This window comes from Aethalodelphis obliquidens, unplaced genomic scaffold, assembly GCF_003676395.1.
Source record: "Aethalodelphis obliquidens isolate GAN/ISIS:26980383/991018 unplaced genomic scaffold, ASM367639v1 scaffold14, whole genome shotgun sequence".
In the NCBI taxonomy this organism is placed as follows: Eukaryota; Metazoa; Chordata; class Mammalia; order Artiodactyla; family Delphinidae; genus Aethalodelphis; species Aethalodelphis obliquidens.
In genome coordinates this window covers 37,850,142-37,875,890 of record NW_020837958.1, presented here as the reverse complement: position 1 = coordinate 37,875,890, position 25,749 = coordinate 37,850,142, and the positions used below count along the sequence as shown (strand labels likewise).

The 25,749-nt window shown below is 39.2% G+C and overlaps 2 protein-coding genes across 5 annotated transcripts in view; one reads left to right on the top strand and one right to left on the bottom strand.

Moving 5' to 3' along the window:
• ZNF215 (zinc finger protein 215) overlaps positions 1-25,749 on the top strand; it is a 152,024-nt gene that overhangs the window by 29,410 nt on the left and 96,865 nt on the right. The window lies entirely within an intron of this gene.
• LOC113625053 (interferon-induced very large GTPase 1-like) overlaps positions 6,819-25,749 on the bottom strand; it is a 31,405-nt gene continuing 12,474 nt past the window's right edge. Inside the window, exons 3-4 of one of the 2 annotated variants that reach the window (XM_027115504.1) lie at positions 25,016-25,371; positions 6,819-15,868 (exon numbers count right to left, since the gene is read on the bottom strand). In XM_027115504.1, coding sequence (XP_026971305.1) covers positions 8,568-15,866 — 7,299 coding nt within the window. In that variant the 5' untranslated portion in view covers positions 15,867-15,868; positions 25,016-25,371 and the 3' untranslated portion in view covers positions 6,819-8,567. The remainder of the gene's footprint in view (positions 15,869-25,015; positions 25,372-25,749) is intronic. The other variant, XM_027115503.1, reaches the window with a different exon arrangement.

Sequence of the window (25,749 nt, the reverse complement as noted above, 5' to 3'; positions counted from 1 at the left end):
CCTCTACTCACAGAAGTTTTTATTGAATGAGATCTAAGTGGTGCATCTTCATGACCAGCAGAATCTAGTTCTTATGCCATATAGATTTACCTTCCAAACATGTTTGGAGGGCAATTCCTCCTTGTTGTCCATGGGCCTCTCTTCCTGAGGAGAAACTTAGAAGAGGAAGGTTAGAAGTGAACTATAGCCTATATTGCTTCCTTTGGTCTTGGGGGTGTAACCATGAATTCTAGCTTTCCCTTATCCTCAACTGTCCGGGTACCATACCTGTAGATCAGCCATTTTGTACATCTCCAGATAGTGGTGCTAATCAAGGCTCTGCATACAGGAAAGGCAAATGCACACCCAGAATAGGTATCAATCCCCATGTTGACGAAGTGTTGGACCTTGCAGGATGGAAGGAGTAAAATGAAATTGACTTGCAAACAAGCGTCTACTTGGACTTTTTGAGAATAATGACATATTGGTGGTTCAGCATAGGTCTCTGTTGTTGGAAGTTGGACATTGAGAGGCAGCGTTAGCTAGATTAGCCTTGGTTCCTGTTATTGCATCCATGCATAGCCTATGTATCTACTGTCCTTACCATTTCATTTATGTGCCTATCATGCCAGTTCTTGGAGGGTTGATGAGGAAGAACAGATAATATGAACTGGTTAAGTCATTTTTCCAACCTGGTTGTTCAGTGTCCCTTCAGTGGTGGGTGTTTTCTGGTGGGCATGTGTGATATAAAGTTCTTCACACTTGGTGCCCACTGCTGTATGTCCATGCACATGCTCTACCCAAAAGCTTCTAATTTCTTATTGGCAACTTCCTAGGAATTTGTACATATTCTCACCTTATGCTACTTCTCTTATCATACAAAGCCAATGACTAGGAGCAACATTTGCAGTTTTTCCATTTGGGAAGATATTTTTTTCCTCTCTACTGCTTTTCAAGGCTGTTTACAAATGTGGCTTTAATGCAGCTACCATCCATTTTTAGGTTGTACACAATGTGAGGCCAACCTGTCCATAAATCGAGCTTGAGCTTTTTCTTATTCCTTTAGATGTTTGGATGTGACCCCCATAAAGCTATAGATGTGAGCTGGGGGAGGGTTCCGGGTGCAACAATGGTAGGTGACATGGGGGTTGGGGCTACCTGTTCATGATTAATAATGCCCTCTGTTCCTGAACAAACTTGATCTAGGATATACCATTTGCATCTTACCATGGATTGCTGCGGGGCCTTTCTGACAGTAAGCCTTGGTGGGTCCAACATAACCCAGCTCAAAATGGGCATTTTCAGTCACGTGATCAGTTTGTGCCTCATGGTCAAGCATTCCATAACTACCAGGGATCAGTGACAGACCAGGAGCTGTTTCTCAAAAGGCATATAATTCTCTGGTGCAGATGACATGGCCTTACTCCAGAACCCCTGCATCATGATTCTCTTGCTGGGGCCTACCATAAACAAAGCATAAACAAACTTTTTCTATAATGAGCCAGAGAAAATATCTGAGACTTTGTCAACCATATGTTCTTTGTTTCAACTACTCAACTCTGCTTTTGTAGTGTGAAAGCATCTATAGACAATATTCAAATGAATGGATATGGCTGCATTTTTATAAAATATGTTTTCCAAAAATGGTGGCATACTAGTTCAACCCATGAGCCGTGGTTTGCTGATCCCTGGCATGAACTCCACAGCGAATCTTTTATCATAATTGACACCTCCAACCCCATAGGGTCTGCTGGACCATATGGCTCAGCCTTTGGGCAACTTGCACCACAGCCTGAAACTACTGGAGAATTCTTTCCTCCTCTAGACCCCATTCAAAGATGGTGGGCTTCCTTGTCACCTGATATGGACCAGAGAAGTATTCCTAGGTGTGGAATGTGTTGCTTCCCCAAATCAAAGAGGCCTACCAGGTGCTGTGCTTTATTTTTTATTGTAGGAAATACAAGATGCAGTTATTTGTCTTTTAATTTGGAGGGGATATCGTGACCATTGGACCCTTAAAAACTTTTGTTATGGCAGGTCCCTGAACCTCTGTAGGGTTTGTTTCCCATCCTCTGGAGCACCTGTCTTAACAAGGCTACCAACTTACTAGCCACCTCTTACTTTCCCGGTCAATTGGCGTGATGTCATCATATAACTGATCAGTGCGATGTTCTCTGGGATGGTCCCCTTTCTTTAGGATTGTCGTATGACAGAAAGCAGGAGAGTTAGTAGAGCCCTGGGACAAAACTCTAAGTAAATATATTTGTCCGTTTCATGAATGTGAAGTGTTTCTAGTAGTCTCTTACCACTGAAATAGAAAAGAATGCATTTGCCGTATCAGTGGCAAATACTATCTTAGCTCTAGCAATATTACTTTGGCCGGTACAGAACCTGCAGTAGGGGCTACCATTGGATAAGCTAGCAGCAATTTACAAGAAATTTTTAGGATCCATCTGTTATTGCAAGAGACACACTGGCTAATTAAATGGAGACATGGTAGGGATAACCACCGCTTTAGGTTTGTTTTTTTTTTTTTTTTTTTTGCAGTACACGGGCCTCTCACTGTTGTGGCCTCTCCCGTTGTGGAGCACAGGCTCCGGACGCGCAGGCTCAGTGGCCATGGCTCACGGGCCCAGACACTCCGCGGCATGTGCGATCTTCCCGGACCGGGGCACGAACCCGTGTCCCCCGCATCGGCAGGCGGACTCTCAACCACTGCACCACCAGGGAAGCCCCCGCTTTAGGTTTTTAATGGTGGCACTAATCTTTGCCATCCCCTGTGTGGTAATTTTTTAAAGATTTATTAACCAGAGTGGAGGGCAATTTTGAAGACTTCTGCTTAGGCTTTCTCATTATTAAAGCACTTACCTCATAGGACAAGAACCCAATTTTGGGGTTAGTCCAACTGCCAAGTTTGTCATTCCTCGATTATACATTTGGGGACTGGGGACAGACCACTCTGTGGGTCTGTCGACCCGGTGGACTGAATGTGAGCTTGACTTTAGCCTAGGAAAGACCCCATTTATTACCTAGCCTCCAGTTATGAATAATCATACTTGTTTCTCTAGATGTCAGTGTCAACTCAGACCTTGTGTCTAATAATTCTCAAAATGTCTGGGTACTCCCCTTTCCCCAGTGCATATTTATCTGAATAAATATCTGTAGGTCTCTTTAGGGATGATTATAATATATATTTGCCACAGTGCTACAGGGTCTTTAATCCTGGGGACTCAGTCATCTTTTTCGTCGGTGTTTTGTTTTTGTTTTTGTTTTTTTTTTTTTTTTAGTCAGTGGTTTTGAGAATGGCTGTAGTGAGTGACTAAGGGGGGTAGAAGTAGATCAGAATGGTAATAGGAGCTGCATCACATCACATCACATCATATCACATCACATCACATGGGGCCTTGATGAATCTTGTGATGACTGACTTTCACACTGAATGAAAACTGGAGATTTCAGGGTTTTGAACAAAGGATTAAAATGATCTAGCTTACATTAAAAAAAGCTTTCTGACTGCTATGTTGGATGTTGTTATGGTAATCTGTTAGGAGGCTATTGAGCCTCAGTGCCTGCAGTGGAGTGGTGGTAAATGGCTAGATTTTAGATATATTTTGACAGTAGGTTTAACAGGATTTATCAATGAATGATTGGGTGAGAAGAATTATGGATGATTTAGAGTATTTTTTGGCCCAGGGGATTGAAACAATGGATTGACCTTTAACTAAGAAGAGGAAGCCTATAGATAAGAGCAGGGTTTGAGTGAGGGGATATTTAGAATCCAGTTTTGGGCATGTTAAGCTTGAGATGTCTTTGAGACATCCAAGTGGAGATGGTGAGTCGGCATGTATTCGACATTTAGTGAGAGGTGTGGTGAGACAAATGTATTAGGAGTCATCAGTGTGTAGGTGGTATTTAATGCAGTGAGGACTGGTGACCCCTTAAGAGAGAGAGAGAGCCTAGATATGGAAGGAAGACCCAAGATTGAGCCCTTGGGGTATATTAGCATTGAGAGATTGATAGAAGTGGAAGAAGCAGTAAAGAAGAGTGACATAGGAGGAGAGAAGCAAGAGTGCAGTATTCTCAAACACAAGTAAAAGAAGTGTTTCAGGGAGATGAGAGGGACAAAATGATGCTGGTAGGTCATGTATATGACTGTGAATAAAAAAATTGGATTTAGCAAAGTGGAGGCCATTGGTGACCTTTACTTAGTTGATGTCAGCTGCATTTTCCCTGTTTGAAATAGCAGCATCATCTTTGATTTCTCTCTTTTCCTTCGAACTGTCTCCACTTCCAACTCCAGTATTTACTAAGCTTGTCCTCAATTGTACTTAAGAGCCATGATTCATCACCTACATTGGGGTAAATACCATTCTACATGCTGAGCATATGGAGATGAACAAGACGTGAACTCTTTTTCAGGAATTTACAGCTGAGAATGTGGTACAGGCATAAACACATTTCGTTGTAATGGAAATGATAATAATTTTAATAACTATAGTAATTTCTTCTTTTGACATGACTTTTGTTGCTTTGCTGCTGCTGCTACTAGTACTACTACTACTACTACCGCCACCTACTATTATTGGAACTATATATGCTGTGCCAAGGATATCTCAAGAAATCCTTAACACTTCTATGAGGTGGCACCATTTTATGGATGAAAATGAAGCAGAGACAGGTTGAGAAAGTCATTCAAGGTCACACAGCTACTAAATGGTGGAAGTCCTATTCAAAACCAAACAGTCTAATTTTCGAGTTTGTGGTTGTTAACTAGAATTGAAAGACATTTTCTACCTCTCAGAATTTGCATACTTACTAATTTATTCCCTCACCTTAAGTTACATTCCCCCTCTTGCTTACCCTTATTCTTTTTTTACTGGGATAGCTTTTCTAATAAATCAATTGTGTGTGAATCCAGGTCTTGGACCTTTTGAATAACCTAAGACATATTATCTTCTATGCTGTTAAAGAATTGTGACAATGACTTGTCTACATCTTTGACTGATGGATTAGTTTTTGAAAGAGGTATGACTACAGATAAAGTACTGTGGGACATCAATATATCGAGATTCATTTTGAGCCATAAGTTATAACCACATTTATTGAGAACTTACTGTATTCTCAATTGTGATTTCCCAAGGGGTCCTGGTTGAATATTCCTGCCGATGAACCTCAGATGAGACTATCTTAACCCATCAGTGTGTTCCTAATAAAATGCTACTCAAATGCAAAGGAATAAGGAACTTAGGAGTGGTAGTATAACATAATAATAACTTACACTTATAAAGTACTCTGTGTTTGCTTCTGTCTTAAATGTTTTTTAAATAGGAATTCATTTATACTTCCCAGTAGCAGAATGAGAAATGCACTCTTACAGACAGGGCACGTGAACAAAGAGAGGTTAAACTACCTGCCCAAGATATCACAGTTACTACTATTGCAAAGATATCAGTACAGTCATTATCATGATACTATTATTGGTAGTGCTCACATTTTCCTTCTCTGTTTTGTCTATTTATGTGTCACAGCACTACTAGAAAGGGCTAAATGGCTTTTTTAGACCTTACTGAAGGGTTAGACTGATTAAAGAGAATGATTAAAGATAATTACAAATTTGAAGGAAGGGGAAAAATTAAAAGTTTTATGTTTCATATGTCTTTTTCCATAGTCTAAGGGAAAAGCATCCCAAACCTTAAGGGGGCCAATTTATAGGCACACCTCATTTTAGTCAGCTTGGGCTGCCGTAACAAAACACTACAGACCAGGTGTCTTAGACAATGGAAATTTATTTCTTCCAGTTCTAGAGCATCTAAGATCAAGATGCTGGCTGATTTGGTTCCTGATGAGAGCTCTCTTCCTGGCTTGCTTTATTACACATATTGCAGTGTGCTCATATGATCTTTCCTTGATTCATGCTCCTGGGGAGGGAGAGAGATATCTCTGATGTCTCTTCTTATAAGGACATTAATCTCATCATGAGGACCCTTCCCTCATGAACTCATCTCACCCTAATTATCTCCCAAGGCCCCCTCTAAAATCACACTGGGGATTAGGGCTTCAACATATGAATTTATGGATGACAGAAATATTTTGTCCATAACACACCTTATTCAATTGACCTTCCCGTATTTATATCCTCTCTCAGAGAGAGAGAGAGAGAGAGAGAGAGAGAGAGAGGGAGAGAGACCTAAGTGAAAATCTTTTTAGTGCAAATTTCCAGCTTCATTTAAGCAACTCACCTCTTATTCATGTTATTTGAACTTGTCTTAGAATCCAACACCCTCCTAGCCCCATCCCTGCAGGCCTTGTCCTCTCTTGCTTAACTTACTCTGGAAATCCCCGAAGTCTATTGATGTGGTGACCCCCAATTCCTATGTTTCCATGATCCCCACTTTCAGTGACTCTGAGAGACCTGTTCCACTGACCATGTGAACTATACCTCTATTGACCTTACAACTCTGGCCATCTCTAATCTGTGACCTACACTGGGCCCGTCATCTCCCATTTTTGATGACCATATGATTCTCATCCCTACTGACTCCATTCACCCTACTCCACTGTTCCTAAGTGGAGTGGATCTCCCTCAGTGACCTTAACCCACTGACCCTTTAATCCTTACCCTATGTTGATGGCACTTTACCATCCACTACTATCATAGAAAACCACATTTACACATAGCCATCTTCTCTCATTCCCAACTTATGTCTAGCCATTTTGGGTTCTTGACACAGCCTCTGAATTTCATTTAATAATCACTCTACTTAAATGCCTGAGGAATTTATCAAAAAATTAATTTTTTTATGCACAACAATTTGGCGTGAAAAATCAAAGTTAATATATGATATATAATACTTTTTAGTTAAAAGTTTTAATGGATTCATTAAACAAATATGAAAGGCATTCAGCGAATGTTAACATTGCACAGTTATCAAGGATGCAGCTATGTCAGAAACAGGTGCTATATTATGCATGGGTTCTGTTTTTATCACTATTTCAACTTTATCCTACTAGTTCCAACTCTCAGTGAGGCTATTTTTTTAGAGAACAAAAGGGAAACCCTACTGTCCAAGAACATCTGTTTTCCATATAATTTTTCTGTTCCAGGATTTCTTCTGGAAACATGGTCATTTGACCTGAAACTGAGAGTATGCTTGAAGCCTTGGGGCACAAAGATAGCAGAGTGAACGCTCCTGTCTCCCAGCTCTGAAGATCCAAGTCCTTTGACTGCTCTTTGTACTGTCTGTTTTCACTGGCTATGGACGGGTAGACAGTGTACCCTGAAATGGAAGCTAATGGATGCCCTTATGTCAGGCATGAATAATCTTTTTTCTTTGCATCAGGATTCCTTCAGATCATCAGCTTTGAGAACCTAGCAAAAGTCATTGCTTTAGAAGGTAAAAGTTTGCAGAAGGGAGATTTCCTTCCCCTCTCAGATCCTTGGTTGGCTTCAGCATGTTCTTCATTTTTATTTCTGATCATGACCCTATGGCTCAAATACTGTGAAAAGTCACAAGGGTGCCTGATTTGGAGATAAGCATTTTCTTACCTTTTAATACGTAAAAAGCATCTCTTTGGGAAATATCACCACACAAAACTATATATTTTTTGACATTTTAGTCTTGAAGGAATAGTTTTTTTTAATCATTAATGATTAAATGATCATGGCTTAATCAAATTTGACCTTGTCCACAGCCTTGATTAAAATGGCCCTTTTTACCTTGTCATAAATCTTGTTCCATTAACCAGTCCTTTTCAGACTTGTACATAGCTCTAGGCTTTGAATACCTAAGCTCCTGTGAATTTTTTCTTTTCCTTTTTTAAAAAACATGCACAGGCAAGTGCCAAGGCACCAGGGAAGAGGAGGATGATGGTTAAATAAGAAAAAGTTATTTAACTTCTATTTTCCATATTTTTTGAATAATGTTTCCAGAATTGATGCAGGCTCTATCCTGGTCAAGTTTCTGGGTTTTTTTTTGTTTTTGTTTTTCATTTCCTATAACAGGATATCCCTAAAAAGCACTATATTTGGGAATTGGGAATCATGAATTTTCCATGAATGTTTTTGCATTCAAGCGTTAATAACTCTTCCTCACAAATTTCTGAGGGTAAAAAAAATACACTTAGAACTGAAAAGAATTTGTAGATTCCAGTCAAGAACTGTATATTGGTTAAACTGTGTAGTTATTCTATAGAATTTGTGGCAGTCTGCAATGATTTTAACTTCCCTCTATGAAAATGACTTTCTTGTGACTTTAAATAACATTATATATTTAAAAATAAAAAATAACATTCAGAATAATAGTTTAAAATATGAAGTAGGTATTTTAAATGGATTTTATTTGATTTTATCATGTACTCATATATTTTAGTAATCTGTTTTTAAAGCAAAAGGAATTGAGGCAAAGAAAAATGAAGTTCTTTCTCAGCAAGTCTTCAACTCTTGCTGTTAACTGATTTAGTTTTAGATGTTTCAATTGAAAAAATTGATATAAGGGATGTTTTCCTTATGAGTGGGTGATATTTTAGCCTTCCTCAGGTAATGTGCCTCCTTTGTTCAGATACTGGGGCTGTTTTGTGGTCATTGAGTATTAATTTTCTTTCAAGTCATTAAGCACATCCTGTTTCTTAATTTTGTCCCATGCATCAGGAATTTTACCTTTACCTACAAATCTTTGGAGATACTTTTCTTGTAGCTTTAATCTGAAGTGGCAGACAAACCATTTCCAGTATGGCTGGGTGGATGTGTCTGGGGTGATACTCCACCTGGCATATTCCCCTCCTGCCTGTCGATAGTTCTTATATGGGACTTCCCTGCCATCTCCGAAAACCAAAACACAATCACTTGCTACCAGACTGGTACAGCAATCAATGACAAAATGGTCTGTTTTGTACCACCTTCCTCCACTGACAGCCTGTGGACGATGGAAGGGAACACTGTGGTCTCCATCATGCATAGGGATTGTGTTTGTACAAATTGCTCCACAGCGGGGACACTGTTTCCAGCAGCCACAGAGATGTTCAGTGAGCATTTTCTGGATTTCAGGAACGATTTCTTCTACAAACATATACAAATCATTCTGTTCTACTCTCTCCATTTCAGGATCCAAAGCTGTACTCATGGCTTCTTTGAGAAAATCAATATCTTTTATCTCCTGGTGTTCAATGCTTATCAAGTCTTTTCGTGGAAAGATCAAGTTACTCCCCAGGTGATCACAGAACAAATCCAACCACCCAGACACAGTGCTGCTTTTATCTTTAGCTACTACTGTGGATGCCTGAATAGCTGTGAGGATGGCATTCTTGATTTCATCTGAACTTATTCTTAAAAATGTCTTCATTTTTTCACTTCCTTTGTCAAAACAATATCTTTTAATGTGGTTTTCAATGTAATTCTTAAAATACGATTCCGGATTATGAATGTACTGCCAAAAATTACCAAAATTTTCCTCTTCTGCCAGAGAGATGAGAACGTGTTTCTCCAGGTTAGCCCTGTTTCCATTGAATGCCGGGCAGGTGGCTTGCATGTCCCCAGCAATTTTGCGGGCCATGTTTTTCTTTATGGTGTTGGAGACAGCAGTGGTGAGTTTGTGCCACAGAAAATCAACAAATGTTTTAATTGAGGTTGCTCCCTGACAAGAGATCTTAAAACTCATGAAGAAATCATCTTTCTTGCTTTGCAGATAGTTTACAGGATCATTTGCTCTCTTGAATTCCTTGTGCATATGATGAAACTTCATTGATGCTCTTTGGAATAAATACAAGGATAAGTCTATTTCATATTGTCTTGTAATTGTGTATCTTTCCTTAGTGGGTACAGATTTCACCTCCTCATGTATTATTCTCAGGATTTCATGGAAATAAGCTAGATTGTAATCATGCTTTTGCCTACAAATGTTGTCAATAGTTTCATTAACTTTTGAAACAATGCGGTTAGTAGTCATATTTATGGACTCTTTATCCTGGACCTCTAATGTCATTGTAACTAAGTTCAAATATTTCTTGTTCATTTTGATATGTTTGTCATATTTGATTTCAAAGTTTTCTCCATAATTTTTATTCAGTATGCTTGCCCTGTCTTTCTCCTTTTTGAAATAATCCAAAAGGATGTTTTCAGAATCCACTTCAATTTTAGGCTCTGCAATTGGAGAGTGAGTTGAGGACAAATCATAGACCCATTTTTTCCAAAGTGTGTTGAATTTCTCATGTAGCTCTTCCTCACTCAGTTGGGTGCCCTTTACAGTTAAAGCCAACTCTCGGCTTTTTTCCAATAATTCCTTTTCATAACCTGATTTTTTGTTATGCAGTTTTTCTTGATTCTTTTTAAAACTAAGAAGTTCTTTGGCTTTTCTTTGGCTGTCTAAAATGAATTCCTCTTTAAGGATTATTAGCTTATTTTCAAAATTTCCTTTCCACTGTACCAGCACTTCACTATCTGGGTCTTCATTAAAATATTTTTCAAGTTCTTGCTTGATGGCTTCATATTTCTCTGTAACTGGAGCCTCAATTGTGTGTGTTTCGAGTATCTGGATTTTTTCATTCTGAATCTGGTTGATCAGCTGGTCCTGTATGCTCAGCACATGACTCCTCAACTCCCATGTCCAGTAGTTATACATGGTTTCCAGTTTGCTCATGGCCATGACCTCTCGGGTATTCCTGAAACTGAAAATAAAGTTTTCATTCAATAGTGCTCTCCACAAATCTTGAACTCGGAATTTTACATCTGATATCTTCATGATGCTTCCCCTAGATTCCTGTTGGGCAGTCACAAGAATTCTGCTTTTCAGTTCTTGGACATTGTGGCTATAACGAAGATTGGGAGGGGCCATTGGGGGATTGCCATCCCAGAGGTGAGCAAAGTAGTAGACATGGGTATTAACATCAAACTTAATGACATCACGAAAGCGGGTTACATCTGAGCACTGCTCTTCTTCAGCTGCTGTTGCTGCCATTTCATCCAGTCTCTGCTCTAGCCGCCTTCGTCCTTCCATAGTTTGGTCTTTAGCTGTAATCTCTCCCACATTCTGATGAACAAAGAGGCAACTAGGAGATATTTTTACTTGTTTCATCCTCAGAAAAGCTTGGACAACTATTTGTAGAATATCTTGCATTTCTGATGGATTTTCCCCAAAAATATTGATCAGAGTCAAGTTTCCAAGTCCGATGACAAAGGTTGCCAACTCATTGTCACGATTCTGGGACTTGTTGCTGAGTTCTGGGGCCCGAAGTCCTTCTGTGTCCACAACAAGCACAAAGTCAAAGCCAAGTTCCTTTGCAAATGTCTCCTCCACCTTCAGAAGCTGCATGTAGGCCCCCCGGGTACACCTCCCAGCACTGACAGTGAACTGCAGCCCAAAAAGTGCATTCAGCAGGGTGGACTTCCCTGAGCTCTGCAGGCCAAGGACAGAGAGAACAAAGAGCCGTTTGTTTCCAAGTTTCTCAGAGACCTTGTCAAAAACAGCTGCCACCCACCTCAGGGGCACATAAGAAGCATCCCCATCCATTAGCTCAATGGGAAAACCAGATAGCATCAGATCTGCAGCAATGTGGGGAAGGGAGAGAAATAGGGTATCTTTCATGGATGAAGCTTCTTCCAGAGCTTCATAGATCTGGCCAACTTCTCTGAGAAGTTGCTCAATTCCCAAGGTGCAGTCACTAATCTCTCTGGAGATAACTTCTATCTCATTCTGCAAGCCTTTCAGAGAGTTGCTCTTTGGTGCCTCTTGCTTTTCTTTTTGGACCAGTGACCACAATGCCTTTTTCTTCTCATTTAGTTTTTCCAAGTGTCCTGCAGTCAAATTGTCTAAAAACACACTCAGCCATTGCAAGAAGTAGAGTTTGGTATGAGTTTCTGAATGATTTTGGAGAATTTCAAGGACAGAATGCATTAAATCATTGAGAGGAAAGGCTTTTCTCAACTGTTGACGTCGTATCATTTGTTTATCTGTCTCAATCTCACTCTTGTGTTGTTCAATGCTTCGATTCCCTTTTTCTCTCAGATGATAGAGTTCTTTGTCCTTTTTACACCAAAGTTGCCACAGTTTTCCCTGAAGGGGTAGTAAATTTTCCTTCATCTGAGGTATTTCCATTTCTCCCAGTAGGGCCATTAGAATCTCTGCCTTTTCTTTGGCTTCCTTGCATTCTCTCTGGTCTTCATCAATAAGCAATCCTTGCTTGCGAGCAATTTGGGCACAGTTCTCCAAGCTGAGTGCAGTGTCAGAAAGCTCTAACAAACGTCTGATTGTAGTTGTGAGCTCCTCTATTAATTCTGCCTCATTTCTGTTCCTGACCCCAATTCTCACTCTTGGGCCAGAGTTATTTGCCATGGTTTTTTCTTTATCATCAAGCAAACAGATTAAAGTTTTTGATTTCTGACACAGGTCACGGACAATTTTTCGGGTTTCTTTATTGTCATCAGAAGTTGACATGAGGACCACAATGAGAGAAGAGACCTCCTGCAAAAAGGCAAGTTGCTTCTCATGTTCCTTTGCATCTCCATGAAGATTGATGAAGGTCAGGCAGTTGTCAAACCTGTCCTGATCTTCACCCCCAGGACAGAACCAGGCAACTTCCACCACACCTCCCATCAAGAGACAGTCTTTGCTGCTCCCTTTGCAATGTCGGTGAAAAAAGACATCATGTTTCCTTTTACTGAGAAGACAGTTCATGATCTGAGATTTGGAGGCAGAGAAGCCGTTTCCAACTCTAATAAAAGACACAATGGGGGTAGAGACACGACACATCTGCTGATTTTTGTAATTGTCCTTCTCCTCTTTTATTGATTTCCCTGTTTGCTGCCAGCTCCTCCTAATTTGACTGAGAGACCAGAGAGAGAATTCAATTTGAGCATTGCAAGGATTAGGTATGAGAAGGGGGAGGGCAAACTGACAAATGGAAAGTTTGGCCAAAATGTATTGTCTGGCAAAATCATCTGCACAGTGAAGAATTGCCATCTGTATATCCATAGGGTGAATGTAGGGCCTGGCATTAGTGGTTGCTGAAGGATTAGTGGTGCTCTTACTGTCTTCAGATAGATCTTCATATGGATCAAAAGCCTCCTTTTCTTGATTTGAGGTGCTTGGATAGACTCGCTTCTCTGTGTATTCATCATCCTTAATGATCAGGTATCTCAGCCCATAATCCAGCATCAGTAGCTTCTGTAGGAAATAGAAGGGAAGCTCTCTTTCAGAGCAGGGCTGGGTGTTGTACACAGGATTCTTGTAGATCATATGGAAGTTAGCTCTGCTCATCATTTTTGGGTAGTAATGTTCTAGGCCTAGACGCTGGAGTATTTCTAGGAAGGCTCTATTTTCTATGACCTCCCGTTTGTTACTTTCATTATCATGTGGTTCATGGGGCTGTTTCTTTCCATGGAAAAGACTTTGCAATTGTTTTTTCACATCCTCCATTTGCAATGAAGAGACGGTGGCCTCATAATCCTCATCAATGAGCAATCTCAAGTCTTTTTCTAGGTTTTCCCAATCATGATCTGCCCCAGGTTTGGTGAGGACATGTACAACTTCTTTAGACAAAGATTGTCCCATGTGATGTCTTACTAATGCCAAGCGTTCTGTTTTCTCTTCTGGAGAAGCAACTTTGATGCCAAGTGTAGCTGTCAGACCTGTGAGCACCAGGAATGCCTGAGCCTTGTAGTTGCAAATATTTTTGAGCTCTTGGTATTTATCTAGGGCAGTTTGCATTTTATCCAGTAGGAAGTCTAACTCATCACACCCAAGGAGATACTGAAATGTATTGTTTACCACATGATATCCTGCACCAGCTGCAATCAAAAGTAGCAAGATGTGTGTGTCTGGCTGCCCCGTTTCTTGGAGGTATCTCAAGAAGCAGCCAAGAGACAAGCTGACCTCATAAGTCACCTTGCTTTGAGCTTCCTCCACTGATTCTGTGGATTCAGACTTGGCCTTTACTTCCATAAGGTCATTCTGGTTTTTTTTAAAGATTTTAATTAATTCAGAAAATTGGGTGATATTGACATTCTCTTCCTCTGGTTCTGACTGAAATAGCCACTGCATGATGGAATGAGCCTGAGGAAAGTTTGTCACTTTGTAGATGTGAGGATCCAAAAGGCTGCGCAACTGAGATTTAATAAATTTAGTTTCATATATGGAATACTTTTTGCAGAAGTTGACAGTGTCTACCAGAAAATTCTGCAGATCCCTATCTGTGAGGCATATATTAGTCCAAGTGTTATAACTTTTTATTTTTTCACTCAATCTTTGCATGAAATTTATCAGCTTTTTAAGCTGCTCTTCAGGATCAGATACCTCCCAGGATTTCACATCCTCTAGGAAAAGCCTAGCCTCCTTCTCAACACTCAGTAATTCTTCTCCCTCCTGGATCTGGGCAGTAAGACCAGTCAGAGCAGTGTAGCTGTCTTTCAGGCAGTTAGCTACCTGACAAGGATCCTTAAAATCGCTTCGGTGGCTGGTGAGGATGATGTCCCAAACGGGCACCAGCTGAATTCCCCGGTCAATGACACACCAAGTTTGATTATTGGCAACGAGGCCAGCTTTCCACTGTGAAAGGCCATTTGCTTCTGGTGGGCCACCTGTCTGGGCCACAGATAATTGGACTTTGGTTTGGAGATTTTGGAAGGTTGTTCTCTGAGAGGCTGTTTTTGAATGAGAGTCTGACACATCCACACCTGCAGCAACATTCACTCCAAAGCCACTGTAGCTGCCCCTTATGTAAATATCCAGGGCCTCTGCAGCTTGCTGTTTCACTTCTGCCAGCTGCTCACTTTGGAAGCCCTCTGAAATGGCTTTCCACCAGTAGATTCCTCCCAGGTGCAGAGGGCCCTGGTTAGCATGAGAGCCAAACCTGTGGAAGAAGGCTTCAGTCCTGCGCCTCAGCAAGGGAAGTTTGTCTGGGTCTTCTGGCTGACCTGAAAGGTCTTCAATGCATTTCAATTCCTGTAGAGCAGCCTTGGAGAGCTGGAGCTGGTCAGTGGGAAAGTGGCAGGAGGCCAGTGGGATGTAGCTGAACTTGGTTGAGCAGAAGTAAGAGTGCTTAGAATGTGACTGTTGGGTTTCCTTGGATTCTGAATGTTTGCTCTGATTCATAGCAGCTTCCAGGCTAAATCCCCAACCTCCACCCTTTGCCGAGGCAGTTACACTGAAGCCCAGCTTCTCTACAGCCTGGATGAACATGGATTCTTGTTGAGAAGATGTAAATTCCTTTGTTTCCATCCGTGTACTCTGCGCAGGGCCACAGAGTGAGAACTCCTTGGGGACACCGAGTAGCTCCTCTTTCTTCTCTGTCAGGCCCCTTTGATTACTGGTTTTGTAAACTCCCTGAAGGGCTAGTCCTCCAGATGCATGTCGCACCAGCTCTCTATCTGGAAGGTTCTTGCTGTGAGACAGTGTCTCCTCCATAAGTTTGAGTTGTCCCAGCATGTTTTCCGTGACGTCTCTTAGGGACTTTTCGGGACGTGGCCAGAACTCTTTGGGGATCTCCATTGCCTGCATCAGCTCTGCTTCCTTTTTCCTCACTGCCTCTTCCTGTCGCTGCCTGCCTTCTGCCAGCATCTCTCTTAGCTCCTGCAGTGCCTGTTCTGCCTGCTTCTGCCTTTTCTTTATTGTTTCCACCTGAGACTCCTGTAACTCTGAAAGAGTATTTGAGTATGACAGGTTAAGCAGCTTCTCCAGGGCCCTTTTCTCCCAGGGATGTTGTGCCTGGGATTGCAGCTTCTGGAGTTCTTTTTCTTCTAGGTGTTGTAAGGCTTGGGCACAGGTCACACCCAGGTGTTCCTGCAGCTTGGGCAACCAGTACTCAACTGCCAATCCTACTTCTCTCAACATCTCTTGGAGATCTTGCCCATTTTTGTCTCTGAGCAGGAGCTCATTAGGGGTAGACTCTTCTGTGTCCATGGCTGTGGGACGAAAAGACACTCATTTAGCCTTTGGCATGTTAATATACAGAACTCTGTGATTAATTTGCAGAAATCTGATGCTTTTCTATACACTAATAATGAACTATCAGAAAAAGAAATTGAGGAAGCAGTCCCATTTATGGTCACATTAAAAAGAATAAAATATCTGGGAATAAACTTAATCAAGAAGGTGAAAGACCTATACTCTGAAAACTATAAATACTGATGAAGAAATTTGGAAATGATACAAAGAAATGGAAAGATATCCTCTGTTCCTGGATTAGAAGAATTAATGTTGTTAAAATGTGCATACTACACAAAGCAATCTATAGATTTAATACAATCACTATCAAAATACCCATGACACTTTTCACAAAAGTAGAACAAATAATCCTAAAATTTATTTGGAACCACAAAAGACCAAATTGCCAAAGCAGTCTTGAGGAAAAAAGAAAGCTGGAGGTATCACATTCCCTGATTCAGACTATACTACAAAGCTACAGTAAGCAAAACAGCATGGTACTGGCCTAAAAACAGACACATAGATCAATGGAACAGAATAGAGAGCCCAGAAGTATATCTACACACTTACGGTCAGTTAATCTACAACAAAAGAGGTAAGAACACAATGGAGAAAAGACAGTTTCTTCAATAAGTGGTGCTGGGAAAACTGGACAGCTACATTAAAAGAATGGGATTAGCAAAAAATGGGCAGAAGACCTAAAAAGACATTTCCCTGAAGAGATGGCCAACAAGCATGTGAAAAGATGCTCAACATTGCTAATTGTTAGAGAACTGCAAATCAAAGCCACAATGAGGTATCACCTCACACCAGTCATAATGGCCATCATCAAATAGTCTACAAATAATAAATGCTGGAGAGGGTGTGGAGAAAACGGGAACACTTGTATACTATTGCTGAGAATATAAGTTGGTTCAGCCACTATAGAAAAGATTGTGGAGGTTCCTCAAAAATTAAAAATAGGACCACAATATTGTCCAGCATCCACTTCTGGATATATATCCAAAGGAAGTGAAGACAGAGAATTGAAGAGATATATGCACTTCCATGTTTATTGCAGCATTATTCGCAATAGCCAAGATATGGAAACAGCCTAAGTGTCAGTCCATGGCTAAACAGATAAAGATTTACTACACACACACACACAAGGGAATATTTATATTATTCAGTCATGAGAAAGAAGAAAATCCTGCCCTGTGTGTGTGACAACACAGATGGACCTTGAGCGTATTATGCTAAGTGAGATAAGTCAGACAGAGAAAGACAAATCCTGTATAATATCACTTATGTGTAGAATCTAAAAAGCCAAACTAGTAAAAACCAGAGAGTAGGATGCTTGTTACAAGGGGTTGGAAGGTGTAGGAATTAGGGAGATGTTGTTTAAGGGTACAAATGTGCAACCAGTAGATAAATAAGTCCTAGACATCTAATGTTCAGATAGTGATTATAAGCAACACACTGTGTTATAAACTTCAAATTTACCAAGACACTATATCTTAATTGTTCCCACCACAATAAAGAAATGATCTTGTGATGTGATAGAGGTGTTAGCTAACTCTATGTTGGTAATATTGCAATATATAAATGTATCAAATCAGCATGGTGTATACCTTAGACTTATGCAATGTTATATGTTAATTATGTCTCAGTAAATAAATAAAATGCACTTCTTACCTGGTTTCTACTTGTCGCTCACTTCTTACTCTTCATCTGACACTAGTTAATAATATCTTTGTATTATGAATAACTTTTATATTATGAACTGTATATGGATTATGAAGATCTCTTTTCTACTGATGCCATCTTAATGTGTGGATGTAGGACCAAATGTTCTAGTATTCAGTGTTTCCTCAGTGTTATGTTTTTCTCCCCAATGCCTTTGGACATATCTTTGGGCAGCAGATGAAATGAGATTTTACATGTTGCAACTTCACACATTATTCAGGTTTCCCCTCTTTTTGGAATTCCTGTCCTACTGAATGTCACTATCGTACTTCTGTGTCAATGGGTGTCCTACTCATCCTTCTTCCTGCTGACATGAATGCAGTTCACCATGTCCTTTCAATTCATCCATTTAAATCTCTCTTCAATCTCAATTCTTTTTAATCCCCTACCAGCTCTCCAAAAGATTTTGCCTTCACCTTGTCTTTATTGGATTTCTATAATTGTCATCTCATCTACACTCATTCTTATTTTGTGCTTTCCATCTTCCCCAATGTCACTTAGATTTATGGCAGACTCAGAAACTCAGAACAACTTTTTCAACTGAAGATATCTAAAATATCTAGATAAATTTTTAAGACAGATTCTTTGGAGCCTCAAGGAATTTACTGGATAGTGAAGTAATATCTGATGGAAGAGGTAAATAAATTTTAAGCAACTGAAATATTTCCACTACAAATTAAAGCCAACATTTAAGACCTTGGCATACACCAAGGAGGGCAAATAAATTCACAATCAGACATATCATAGTGGAACTGCAGAAAATAAAACAAAACAGCAAAAACAAAGCATTTAGAGAAAAACAGATTTTATCCTCAAACAACTAATAATTAGAGAGAGGGCTGACTTCTCAGCAGCATTGATGGAAGCCAGAAGCCAGTGGAATGGAATTTTAAATATTGAAAGAAAATAGCTGACAAACTCGGATTCTATACAGAGTTAGATATCCTTAAGGAGTTACGGTGGAAGAAAAACATGATTGAAAAGAACACGTTGACAGAGTCTGCTACTTGGAAATGCACATTGAATGAACTACTAAAGCATGTTTTTTCAGGAGAAGGAAAATATCACCAACAGGTCCTTGCGGTATTTGAGAGGAGGGTCAGAGATTCTATTGATTTTGGTGCCATTTGTTAAGTAGAATATATGTTGCAATTTCTAATATAATGTCAAACAGAAGAGTAACTGTCCAACTAACAGAGAAAAAATGAAGTAACAAAAACACGTGATCATAGAGCTTATCAAAATTTGTGGGCTACACTGAAAGCAGTGCTTGAGAGAAATTTACATTGAATGCATATGTAAGAAAAAATTATCTGAAATCAATAATCTAAGTTTCCACCTTAGGAAATGAAGAGGAAATTAAATTTAAATAAGCAAGAGAAAAGAAATAATGAAAACTAAAGCAGAAACCAATAAAATTGAAAACAGGAAATCAGTAGAGAAAATCAATAAAACCATAATGTGATTCTGTGAAAATACCAACAAAAGTGATAATTCAGACTATGAAAAGAAAGAGGGAAGGCACAAATTACTAATACTGGAAATAAAATAGGGGTTATGAATATGAATCCTACAGACATTAAGAGGATGAAGAAAAGAGTACTATGAACAACTGTTTGCTCTCAAATTTGATAACCTAGATGAAATGCACTAGTTCCTTGGAAGACAACAAGCTATCATAGCTTACGTGAAAGGAAATAGGTAATCTGAATAGGCCCGTGTGTATTAAAAAAAATTGAACCAATAATTAACAACCCATCCAAAACAGAAAGCATCAGTCCCAGTGGGATTCACTGGTGCATTCTACCAAACATTTAAGGAAGAAATTGTACCAAATATGTACAATCTCTTTCAGAGGACAGAAGCAGAGGGAATACTTCCTAATTTAATTCATGAGGTCAACGTCACCCTGCTACCAAAATCAGTCAAGGACATTACAAGAAAGAGAACTATAAACCTATATCCCTCATGAAAAAAAAGTAACAAATTAAATCTAATAATGTGTAAAAGAATAATCCACCACAACCAAGTGGAATTTATCTCAGGTATGCAAAACTGATTCAACATTCAGAATCAATTAATGGAATACACCACAACAGACTAAGAAGAAATATCACATGATCATATCAATATATGGAGAAAAACTATTTGACAAAATCCAACACCCATTCATTATAAAAACTTTCAGCAAACTAGGAATAGAGGGGAACTTCTTGAAATTGATAAAAAGACACTAACAAAAACCCTACTGTTAACATCACACTTAATGGTAAGAACCTAGAAGCTTTCCTCTTAAAATGGAATTGGTAAAGGAATCCCGTTTCATCACTCCTATCACACATCCTGTTGGAAGCGTTAGCTAATAAGAAAAGGAAATAAAAATATACAGATTGGGAAAAAATAAATAGCACTGTATTTGTTTGTAGATGACATGATCGTCTATGTAAAAAATGCCAAAGAAGCAACAACAGAAGAATCTCTTGGAACTGGTAAGTGAATATAGCAAGGTTGCAGGATGCAAGGGTTAACTTACAAAAATTACTGTTTTTTTATATGCTAGCAATAAACAATTGGAATTTGAGATTAAAAACACAATATCATTTAAATTAGCACCCTCAAAAAAGAAATACTTAGGTATAAACCTAATAAAATATGTTCAAGATCTATATAAGGAAAACCACAAAACCCTGATGAAAGAAATCAAAGAATATCTGCATAAATTTAGAGATATTTTGTGTTTAATATTAAGACCAATTCTTCCCAACTTAATCTATAGAGACAATGCAATCCCAGGCAAAACCCAGCAAGTTATTGTGTGGATATCAACAACTTGATTCTGAAGTTTACAAGGAAAGCAAAAGACCCAGAATAGCCAACAGAATATTGGGGGAAGAACAAAGTCAGAATACTGACACTCCCAGATTTCAAGACTTACTGTGAAGCTATGAAGGTGCTTTGTGACCACCTAGAGGGGTGGGATAGGGAGGGTGGGAGGGAGACGCAAGCGGGAGGAGATATGGGGATATATGCACATGTATAGCTGATTCACTTCGTTATAAAGCAGAAGCTAACACACCATTGTAAAGCTATTATACTCCAATAAAGATTAAAAAAAAATAAAAGACAGTATGGTACTGGCAAAAGGAGACAAATAGAATTGATGAATGGGCTAGAAGATCCAGGAATAGACCCACACAAATGTAGTCAACTGATCTTGAGAAAGGAGTCAAGGTAATCCAATGGAAGAAAGGATAGTCTTAACAAAGGGTGCTGGAATAACTGGACATCTACATGCAAAAAAATGAATCTAGGTACAGACCTTGCACTCCTCGCAAAATTAACTCAAAATGGATCGTATTACCTAAATCTAAAACGCAAAACTATGAAACTCCTAGAAGATAACATAGGAGAAAATGTAGGTGACCTTGGGATTGACGATGACACTTTAGATACAAAATCAAAAGCATGATCCATGAAAGAATAAGTTGATAAGTGGACTTCATTAATTTTAAAACTTCTGTTGTATGAAAGATGCTGTTTAATAAAAAAAAGGAAAGATAAGCCAAAGCCTGGGAGCAAGTCTTTGCAAAATATATATCTAATAAAAGGCTGGTATCCCAAATGTACAAAGAATCCTTAAAATTCAACAGTAAGAAAACAAGCAAGCCAATTAAAAATGGTGCAACATTTTTGAACAGATATTTTAACAAAAACATATACAAATGGCAAATAAACATGAAAAAATGCTCACCGTCTTAGTCATTAGAGAACTGCAAATTAAAACAAGATGCCACTACACACCAATTAGGATGGTTAAGAACCCTCATACATTGCTGGTAGGAATGCAAAATGTTACAGTTACTTTGGAAGACTGGTTGGCAGTTTCTTACAAAAAAACAAAACCCTGTACTCCTACCGTATGATCCAGCAACAAAGCTACTTGGTATTTACTCAAATGAGTTGAAAACTTAAGTTTACACAAAACCTCCCCATGATGTCTATAGAAGCTTTATTCATATTTGCAAACTTGGATGCAAACAAGAGGTCCTTCAGTAGGTTAATAGATTAACAAACTGTGGTACATCCATACAATGGATTATTATTTAGCAAAAAAAGAATTGAGCTATAAAGCCATGAAAAGACATAGAAGAACCTTAAATCACATTGCTATGTGAAAGAAATCAGTCTGATAATGCTACATAATTTATGATTCCAACTATATGAAATAGTGGAAGCCAAAACTTTGGATACCGTAAAAAGATCCGTGGAAGCCAGGGGTTGTGGAGAGAAAAAAATGGTGCCAATAGACTTGCTTGATGAAGGGTTGCCACAAACCTTCAATTTGTAATAAAACACAATAGCCATGAAGTGCAATAAAATGAGATATGCCTAAGTACCTATTAGAATGGCCAAAATCCAGATCACTGGCAACTCCAGTTGCTGACAAGGGTCTGGCATGAAAGAAGCTCATATTCATTGCTTCTGGGAGTGCAAACGGAATAGCTACTTTGAAAGTCAGTTTGGTTCGTTCTTACAAAACCAAATATTCTTTTTCCTTATGATTAGCAATCATGCTCCTTGGTATTTACCTAAATTATACCTCACAAAAGCTGGCACACAGATGTCCATAGCAGCTTTATTTATAATTTCAAAAACTTGGAAGTAACCAAGATATCCTTCAATAGGTCAATGGATAATAAACTGTGGTACATCTAGACAATGGAATATTATTCAGTTCAAAAAAAAATGAAAAGAATGAAGTGAAATTAAATGAAAAATGAGAAGACATGGAGGAAACTTAAAAGTATATTTCTAAGCGTAAAAAGTGAAACTAAAATGCCTACCTACATACTTTATGATTCCAACTGTATGACATTATGGAAAAGACAAAACTATGGTGTCAGCAGAAAGATGAGTGGTTACAAGGAAAGAATGAGTAGGAGGAGCACAGAGGATTTTTAGGGCAGTGAACCTATTCTGTATATTTAAGGGTTCATTACACTTCATTAGACGTTTTTCAAAACCCATAGAATGTGCAAGACCTATGTAAACTTCATACTCTGAGTGATAATTGATTTTTCAATGTGGGTTCATCACTGTAACGGATGTGCCACTTTGTTGGGGGATGTTGATAATGCAGGAGATGACACGTGCGGGGGCAAGAGGTATATGGGAAATCTCTGTAACTTCTGCTTATTTATGTGTAAACCTAAAAGCGCTCTAAAAAATAAGTTCGATAAAAATAAAACAAAGTTTACAGAATTACTTGGTGAAATTGATAATCCACAACTACTTTGGCAAAGGTTTAGTATTTAGTATGTTTTTTGGTACCTGATAAAACAAACCAAGAAAAAATAAGTAAATACAAAGAGAACTCGAACAATATGATTAGCAACCCAACCTAATGTCCCCATGTAGAACACTGCTCACAACATGTTTTCATTGTGTCGCTAATGAGTTGTAGAAAGCCTTTAGGCTGGGCAGGGGACAGCCACGTGTTTGGGGATTGTTGGTGGATAGTTGAGGGGAGAGGAGAAGAAAGTTGAATACCTGGGTGAGGGCATGAAGACGTGCATTTGGAGAGCCAATCTAGGGATCAGCCTAAGACAGAGATGTGGTCTTCACCAGCCAGAACTCCCCATGAAGTTGGATCAAAACAGGATGTCCCAATTGCACTCATCACCTGATTTCCAAACCTCTCCCTCCTTTTGTTTTCCCATCACAACTCATCCTATTTTAATTTTTCCAGTGTCTCAGGTTCCAAATCATCACCTTTGACTTCTATCTCTCTTTAGCTCACTACAGTCAGACATCATATTCTCAAATTTTTCCATCCAGTTCAAACCCATGTACTACATATCATAGACTATGTGCCAGGTGTTCTGCTCAAAAATGGGGTTATAGGCATGAATAAGACATGGTCAGAGAGGGTTCTGCATCAGTCTAGGAGGAAGGAAATGATGAGAGTAGTCTAGGAGGAGGGAGAAACAGAGCTTTAATTGGAGCCCTAATCCTCATTAGATGACTTTACTTCTTGATTCTCTAGAGAATGCATAAGGTGTCACGAAATGTAGATAGTTCTGATGCTAATCATGGGAATCTTTTGAGGCATTCCTCATTTGTTTCTAACTTTTCTAGTTTCTCTTAGAGTTGTGTTTGGTTTTGGGTGCCCACTTTCTATCTGTGATCCAGTTCTTTCACTTTGTACTTGGTGTTGGTGTTTGGTGGTGTTGGATTAACTTCTGTGGGTAGGAATATGTCTCATACTAATTACAGACTCATTTCCAGTTCTGGCTCCTGTCTGGATTCAGCTTTAGACCACATATATCCCCCAATGATAATGAGGGGAGAGTGGTATGGGCACATTTGTTTTCTGGACACCTTATTTCATAGTTTTCCATCTATAACTTTTCATTTTTGGGCATCTACTATATATTGGGCATAGATTATCCTATATATCACCTGTATCAATTTGCTCATGAGTCTATTACCTATTCCATGTACACACTGCCACTGGGCCTTCATCTTTGCTCTGGTATATTCAATAATTTTTTTCCTCTCTTGTAATTCCTTTTCCACATTGCATCCAGAGTCATCCTTTTGACATCCAAATTTAAATCATGTATTGTTTTGTTTAGAAAACTGAAAATTCTACATTGTCTCGTGATAAAATTAAAATGGCTTATCATTCAAGGCCTTTATACTTTAACAAGAACAACCACTCCTTTTCCTTTTCCTAATACTTACCTCACTCTCTCCCTTAAAAACCACACTCTGCCATCTTCCTTCATTCTCATGGCATTCTTGACTCTAAATATTACCCTGGATGAGCCTTTCCTCCCCACCATTTCTGCCAGGGGTTCTATATTCCTTCTGCCCTAATTCAAGTTTTTCCTTATTTGTGAAGCCTTTCATTAATCTTTAGGTTGAGTACATAGCTCTCTTTTCTGAGCTATCAATAGCACCTTGTACTTATATATATATTATATAGATTTTCCAACAGTTTTTTTTTTAAAGCTTTTTTTTTTAAATTTATTTTTGTCTTCATTGGGTCTTTGTTGCTGCACACGGGCTTTCTCTAGTTGTGGCAAGCGAGGGCTACTCTTTGTTGCAGTGTGCAGGCTTCTCATTGCGGTGGCTTCTCTCATTGCGGAGGCTTCTCTCATTGCGGAGCACAGGCTCTAGGCACGCAGGCTTCAGTAGTTGTGGCACATGGGCTCAGTAGTTGTGGCTCCCGGGCTCTAGAGTGCAGGCTCAGTAGTTGTGGCGCACGGGCTTAGTTGCTCTGCGGCATGTGGGATCTTCCCAGACCAGGGCTCAAACCTGTGTCCCCTGCATTGGCAGGCGGATTCTTAACCACTGTGCCACCAGGGAAGCCCTCCAACTGTTTCTTAAATTACCTGTTTAGATCGTGTACTCCCCTTCTTCCCACACTTGTAGCTATTATGCATCAACCACCATGTCAAATTCATGTTTTGATCTTAAGAAGTCTTATAGTCTATCCTTGTGTCTCTGTTTTTAGTCTCTGCTCCTTTTGACTTTTTTCATCGCTGTTTCTTTTTCAGTCTGTGTCAATTCTTATACCCCTTTCTCTTCCATTTCCCTTCTTTCTTACCAACTTGTCTCTTTAAGCCAAGCTCCTGTTTTCAAGTTGTTCCAGAGATATGTGCATATAGAATGGGTTCTTTTCCTGAGTCTCTTAGAGGTAAGGCTGACTGCTTTTAGTTTAGGCTTGGCTTCCTGTGTAGCACAGGGTCTGATTTAAAAATAAGATAAGGAAGTAAAAAAAAAAGAAAAAAAAGAAAAACTTTTTACTGTGTGTTAACATTTGTTATCTTGCAAAGACTCAAGGATCTTGAATTATGTGTTTAATAATGACTCAAGTTTAAAAATTATCATAAAAAGAGGACTACTGATTATAAGGTGGGTTGTCCTGTATGTGGGTCTGAGCGTGAGTGCCCCTGGGTGGGGCATCACACATATGAGCCCTATTCATCACCCAGCTGTCAGGGTCAGCCCTTCCTTCACTTCTACCAACTGCTGTGGAAAGGCTTTCAGTTTTATTTCTCTCTCCCTCTCTCATTTCCCAGAAACAATAGTTTTTTTTTTCTTTTTAAGTCAGCAGTGCCTTGGC